Raw genomic sequence first — 7,222 nt, 5'->3', positions numbered from 1 at the left:
GGAGGGACAAAATTGACGAGAAAATAGACTTTTAACAGATTTTTGGATGGCAAGAGCAGAAATTAGAATTGAAACTTATTGGAAACATTAAGGGTAAAATGGATACAAATTAAACATTAGGGATATTTTTGAAATGTTTCAAAAACATTAGGGACAAAAGATATATTTTACCATAATTTTTTTATTAGTAACAATTAGTCAAATTTTTTTCTTCCAAATTTACTCTAGACCACATCATCATTGTTAATAGCATCATAATCTATGGGAACCTTATCTCTTCAACCCCATCCACCACTCCCCAGCCCTTCCTTATCATCACCATGCTGCCACCACAACGGCACTACCAACCCCACCATGGCCAATGCCACACACTGCTGCCAGTTGCCACGACCACTTCTTTTCCTCTCCTCCTACCACTCTCCTGGCTCCACGACCATTGTTACCTTCACCACCACCATGCCTGAGCTTAGATCCAAAATAATCCACTCCACGACTCGCGGTCTACTGCAAGAAACCAATTCTCTCTCCTTTTGGATGGAAATTCGTGTTGATGGAGCGAGGAGAACACCACCTGGAATGAGCAATTTAATCCACAATCACAAATGTTTGCCAGACATGATATTTTAATAAATGATGGAGTTTAAAATGCATCAATCGAACTGCCTTCTAAATTCTCTGAAATTTGATAATACTTCATCTAAATGTCAATGTAAGGGTGTATAATTGTCCAGTGTTCCATTGCAGTAGCTATTACTTTGAAAATCAGGAAATACATTGCAGAAACTATTTCCTTCAAAATGTGTTTAGTTTGCTTGGGTATTTTTAGTCTAAAATTGTCTAGGCACTCCATCTCAATGTTTTTTCATTCCTGATGCAGGACATGAAGCGGCAATGTGATGAAAAAAGGTTTGTACTTTTACTCTCTATTTATTGCTGTTTCTCTTAATATTGGGTAATGTTTTCTGAATCTGGTATTTCTTTTTCTTTTTTTTTTTTTAATTTCTTTTCTTTCCTCTTCTCTCTTTCCTCTTTTTTCAGAGAAGTTTATGAATACATGATCACCCAACAGAAAGAAAAAGGAAGGTCAAAAAGCAGTAAAGGCGAAAGTATTACTCCACAGCAGCTGCAAGAAGCTCATGACGAGTTTGAAGAAGAAGCAACGCTTTGTGCTTTTCGGTTAAAATCCTTGAAACAAGGGCAGTTACGCAGTCTGCTAACACAAGCAGCCCGTCACCATGCTGCCCAGGTTGTCATTAGACTTGTATCCTTCATATCCAAATTTTTACACTCTTTTCTTTTCTCTTTTTTTTTTTATTAAATTTTTTTCCCTGACTAATCTTGATGTACCTTTTTTGCAATATAGTTAAATTTCTTCCGGAGAGGACTTAAATCTCTAGAGGCCATTGAACCACATGTTAGGATGATCGCTGAGCAACAACATATTGATTATGAATTCAGTGGCCTTGAAGATGTCGTTGAAGGTGTTTCTGATGATGAATACACGGAAGCCATTGAAGGAGGAGAATTAAGTTTTGACTACAGAACAAACAGGCAGGGTCCTGATATTGATTCCACATCAAACTCAGAGGTAGAAACTTCACATGGTTTGAGCCTTATGTGCAATGAAGTGTGTTCATGGCTATAGGTTATGTTCATATTTTGTGTTATCTCTCTCTCTCTAAATGTTTGCAGAAGCATGTCATTCTACTTATTTGCAACTTTGCATCTGTGGAAACCCTATTATTTTTCAGGGTATGAATCATGATTCTTCAATTATAGTAACTAATAATATTTGTATTGCCAGTTGGAGGAATCAGATCTCTCGTTTGTTCGAGGTTCAACCACAGAAAATGCAGAGATGGTATTTGTTTCCCCTTTTAATTTCTGTAATGTGAAACTCCTATTTAGTCTTATATTAGTTGCACAGGAAAAATCTAACCTGATAAGCCCTGAATTTCTTCTACGGGTGAAAAGCACGCCAGAGTTAATGATATTTCTAACAATTATGCTATATGTACACAAAAAGTCAGCCACCCAATCAGCCACCCGTATAGAATACATATTGAAAATGAGTTGAACAACAGTTACAATCATACACGAATACATGGTGGCTGATTTAGTGCTGATTTTTAGTATGCACATAGTATTTTTGTATTTCTAAATATCTGTTTAAAATTGCATTATTGTTTTTTAAGAGAAACAAAAAATCTTCTGATAACTATCAGTTGAGTCTAACTTTATTGGTAGGGTCTAGCATGGTAACAATGATATCTGCCTTGTTGATAAAGTTGGTCATCAGTTTACTAAGATTCTTTTATATGACCTGGTCACCCTCTAATACATTAGTTTATCTTCTTCAGATATGTTTAGAGAAGACCCAAGGAGACTTTAAAGTCCCTAGCAGAGATCCAAGGGTCAGCAGCTATTCAGCTCCAATACTTGCAGAAAAGAAAGTTAAATTTGACCCGGCTGAAAAAGTAAGACAAATGCTAGCATCACCTACCACTAAGTCCAGTGCTTATGTACTTCCTACCCCTCTCAACATTAAAGAATCAAAAGGTAGCTCTGTCCCTCGCCCAAGTGCAAGTGGGCTTCCTCATAATTTGTGGCATTCTTCCCCATTGGATGAAAAGAAAAATGAGAAAGATTTTGTTGATGGCAAATTGTCAGAACCAACTATCCCTAGACCACACACTGTTCTTAAAGAAAGCAACAGTGATACTACATCAACCCAATTACCCCGCCCTTTATCAGATGGACTATCTCCCCCACAAGTTGATATTTTCAGTGCTTCTGATGCAGGTAAGAAAACCAAAAGACTAGCGTTTTCAGGTCCATTGACAAATAAACCATCATCAGGGAAACCTGTTTTATCTGCCATTTCTACAGGGTCAACTGAACCACCTCCTATTTCTGTGGTTTTAACTCGTTTACCAGTGCCTCAGCCTTCTTCCCCAAAAGTATCTCCTAGTGCTTCACCTCCTCTTGTTTCTTCCCCTAGGATAAGTGAGCTTCACGAGCTCCCTAGACCCCCTGGTAATCCATCCACTAAGCAAGTGAAATCTTCTAGAACAGGTCACTCTGCACCATTAGTATTCAGAAATCCAGAGCATCCTGTGATCAATAGACTTCCTACAGCTGTATCAAGTGCAGCTTCTCCACTTCCAACACCCCCAATAATTGTCTCCCGAAGCTTTTCTATTCCTTCTAGTAGTCAAAGGGCTATGGCATTAAATGTTAGCAAGTTTTTGGATAATCCCCAAGTTTCAGAGCAGGCTGCAGAATCTGCATCTCCGCTAACACCTGCAAGCCAGAGAGCAAGAATATCTGACCTGGCTTCTCACTCTAGTGAAATCCAAGGTAAGATTCTTTTTATTGTTATTATTCATAGGGCTAAAATGGTTTGTTATCATCAATGAGTAATATGGTCAGTACATGTTAGGCTCAAACTTTGGACGGATAGGATATCCTGCTGCAGCTCAAACATGAAACTTCTTCTGGCAACAGTTCAAAATATATTTCTGTGATAATAAATTCCATTTTTAAAATTTTGGTTGGGCAAATTGTAGAATGTGTGGTCAGCTCATGCTTAGTTCTTACTACCAGTTATAGCAGGATTTATTCCTTTTCATGTGTTTGATCGAAAATTGCTAAACCATTTAATATATACTCCATAATGAGTACTTGAGAAAATATTAGCAGAACTAGTTAAACAAATCAGCCCAGCAATTTGATTAACCTCATTATTTGGGTTGCAATTGTATCTGCAAGCTGTAATGTTTCACTGCAATGACCATTTTTGCTTAAGAATCAATATTCAATCCTGATTCCACCATGCTAATGGGGGGAAATTATGTCTTTTGTTTCTTTTATTTTATATCTTATATTCCATTTATTATTTTGTTCTTACTCATTTATGAATCTTGTGAATCACTAACTCATCTGATAATTCTAATACGTGAATATGAAGTAAACATTTTAGGAAGTGGATTGTCGATAGTGTGTCATACCTACCCAATATAATATCTTTTATAACCTTACAGAGTTGTTACCAAGAGATGCACAAAAACTGGTCTTTAACGGCTAATATATTTCACTGTCATCCCTCTACTTGCAGTTAGATGAATCTGTTAATAGAGCGCCTAAGAAGTAGTGGAATCCATTATGTAACAGCCAAGCCTTACTCTTGGATTGACTAGTATTACAAGTACCATATCTCTTTAGGATATGGTCTCGAAGTCTCTAAGAGAGTTTATAAGTATGAGGCATCTCTCACCTCTTGAGCTAGCTTTTGAGGTGAGTTAGGCCTACTCAATTTTAATATGGTATTAGAGCCTATCCGATTTAATCTAGTTGGGCTACCCGCAAATATTCATGCAGGGGGGGGTTATTACAAGTTTCACATCTCTCACGGAATTGATCTCTAGAAAGTTTGAGACATTCTTTATTTCTTGAGTTTGCTTTTGGAGTGGGTTAGGCCCACTCAATTCTAATAACCAGGCCATTAACACTGCCATCTCTTATTCATGTCATGGAAGTTGCTTATTAAGGAGGAATGGGGTCAGCTATGTAAAATTGTAATTACAAACGGATAGCATAGACAAGGTTCAGGAATATATTCTATTTTTAACAATAAAAAAAAATCATGCATAGGAGCAAAGATCCATGTGTATCCTCTTATGATTGTGTGTGTGCATGCACGTGTGTTTAATTTAATTTTATTTTATTTATTTTATTCTTTTTTTCCTTGTAAACCCTTGCATTGTCACGGTGATGATGCTACATCTTTGACTGTGCCCTCATTCAAAGCACCGATTATTAACTTTTATGAATTAAGCTGAAACCATTGCCCGTTTTCAAATAGATGATGTTCTTCGTCTCATTCCTTCACTTCATAACTGCATGGTTTGTGTTGTCAATCATGATGATCAAGCAGAATTTGCATTTTGCACCAACTTTCCTTGCTTTTGATGTAGTTTGCCTTGTTATCTTATTCTTGAGGGAAAGAATGTGAGTGTGAGTTTTTTCAGTTGATGCAGGTGGGAGCTGAATTTCATGCACATTCGCCCGGGCTTTCCGAGTTCTTAGGGACAAAAGTGTTTTAATTCTTATATTGCTTGTGGAATCCGTATCACTAGCATTGCAGAGTTCTAGGGTTTTTCCCGGCAGAAATTTCAGGCAAGAATATGTAAATATGCCGTTTTATGTATTGTTTAGCTTCTCATCTCAATTTGTATCTATATTTTTATTTTTATATAACCAACGATGATGGGAACTAAACTCTACATCATTGTGTCATTACATTATGTCGTGTATAGATTCAGACGAAAAATTTTGTTCACTTCTCGGAGTAAAATTCAACTTGGACCTCTTCAACTTGTGGACGATTAAAGTTGTCTAGAAACAGATTCAGATGCTCACCTCCCATATATGAATTTAGATATCTTAAAGTGGAAAAATTTGTAAAGTGATGAATTGTAGGACTAGATATCATTTGGCCAATAACTTTCACTATAAGTTTGCTTTCACAAAATTATTCAAAGGTGATTACTCGCCTTATTTTATCACTGAGTTCTTTCATTTCAAAATATCCAGACTCATCTTCAGTTTCGGTTTCCTAGCTGTTAAATTTACGAACAAATTTTTAATCGGTGGGTGGGATGACGGTGGTGGTGGTGAGGTGAAGAGTTGGAGGAGTTAAAATTGGTTAGGGCTAGAGGAGAGAACATTAAAATTGGAGAAAAAAATAGAGTAAATTATCATTTTTGTCCACGAAAATTGAAAATGTTGATATATCTATCTATAGAAAAAGAAAATTACTATTTGTACTTATAAAATATGAGTTCTAAACAACAAAATTATTCTAACATTAAAAAATCACAAAATTTTCAAATTACCCTTATCATCATTCGCATCATCTTTTCCCTTCCTATTAACCACTCCATCATCTTCATATGCTTATCACCTTATCACCACCACTAACCCCATCTGCTGCTGTCCTTCTACCGTTATGGCCACCCTTTCTTCTCTCCTTTCCTGGCTCGCCCTCGCCGACAAGGGGATCTTCACACCAGCCCTTGCTTTGTCGCCGCCAGTAACCCTAAAGCGCAGTGCCCTCCTTCTCCTCTTTTCACCTAACATGGCTACCTTCTCCTCGTTACTGAACCAGTGTCACCAACAGACCACCGCGCAAGCCGCCACCACCGCGGTCCCCATCGGCGAGCTCTCTCTCTCTTTCGCCATCTATTTTAAACCATCGAATCCTAATTCACTTCTCCTTCTCTCCTCTTCTTTCTTTTCTTCTTTTCTCTTTAAGAACCAGAGACCTTCGAACCACCATCATAGCCTTGCCATCATCGCCGTCCGCACTTCCAACCGCCAGAACTGCCGCGAACCACCGTCGTCTCCACCGTCTGCGACGAACCCGAGCCACCCTCACCATCCCAGTCGTTCTTTCTTTCGGTCCAGACCACTGTCAGCGAGCTACTCACCAGTCTCGCACCTCCTCCACCGAACCTTAACTCAGCCCTTATTCTCACTCTCTCTTCTACCCCAACGAACTGCCGACGACGTCACCATCATCATCAGCTTCTCAGTCGCCGAATCTAGCAACTACCATAGCTAATGTCTCTTTCGTCGAAACAGAGTTGAAAGAGTTTGGCTCAGGTGACGATTGTTCAATTAGTTCAATTTCCCACATGGCCTATTTGAATTTGCTAATTGATTTGTTGCAGGAGCACTAGGTGGTAGCACTCTTCTTCTGAGTTCAATGAAAAATTAAAAACGATGATGATAAGCATAATTTAGAGTTTTTAAGTAATTTTTTAGTATTTGGATAATTCTGTTGTATGGAACCCATGTTTCATAAATACAAATGGTAATTTTTTTTTTCTATGGATAGATATGTCAGCGTTTTCAACTTTCGTGGGTAGAAATGGTAATTTACTAAAAAAAATATTAACTAACAATTGATTGGTAAAAATTTGATAATAAGAATAAAATTAAAACTATTTTAAATATTAACAATTAAATTAAATTAAATTAAATATTAAAAATAATTTTAAAAAATTTAATAAATTTTAAAGATAAAAAATATATTTTATCCGTATAGTTATTTTTGCCACTAAACTATCACTCTTTGTCATGATGTGGCTGCCTTTTTATGAAGCTTGTTTTTTTCTTTTTTCGGTTCACTCTGTAAATTCATTTCTATTCAACAAAA

General features: G+C 37.1%; 1 protein-coding gene across 3 annotated transcripts in view; it reads left to right on the top strand.

Annotated features, from left to right (window-relative positions):
* Positions 1-5,392, top strand: part of LOC107494690 (uncharacterized protein At2g33490) — an 11,583-nt gene extending 6,191 nt beyond the window's left edge. The window contains exons 6-11 of one of the 3 annotated variants that reach the window (XM_016115729.3): positions 878-906; positions 1,039-1,246; positions 1,364-1,588; positions 1,805-1,861; positions 2,361-3,360; positions 5,040-5,392. In XM_016115729.3, coding sequence (XP_015971215.1) covers positions 878-906; positions 1,039-1,246; positions 1,364-1,588; positions 1,805-1,861; positions 2,361-3,360; positions 5,040-5,050 — 1,530 coding nt within the window. In that variant the 3' untranslated portion in view covers positions 5,051-5,392. Of the gene's footprint in view, positions 1-877; positions 907-1,038; positions 1,247-1,363; positions 1,589-1,804; positions 1,862-2,360; positions 3,361-3,442; positions 4,984-5,030 lie in introns of those variants that run through there. The other 2 variants (XM_016115728.3, XM_016115727.3) reach the window with 2 other exon arrangements.
* The last annotated feature ends 1,830 nt before the right edge of the window (positions 5,393-7,222 follow it).

Source organism: Arachis duranensis, chromosome 6, assembly GCF_000817695.3.
Source record: "Arachis duranensis cultivar V14167 chromosome 6, aradu.V14167.gnm2.J7QH, whole genome shotgun sequence".
NCBI lineage: Eukaryota > Viridiplantae > Streptophyta > Magnoliopsida > Fabales > Fabaceae > Arachis > Arachis duranensis.
This window is presented reverse-complemented; position numbering and strand designations above follow the sequence as displayed.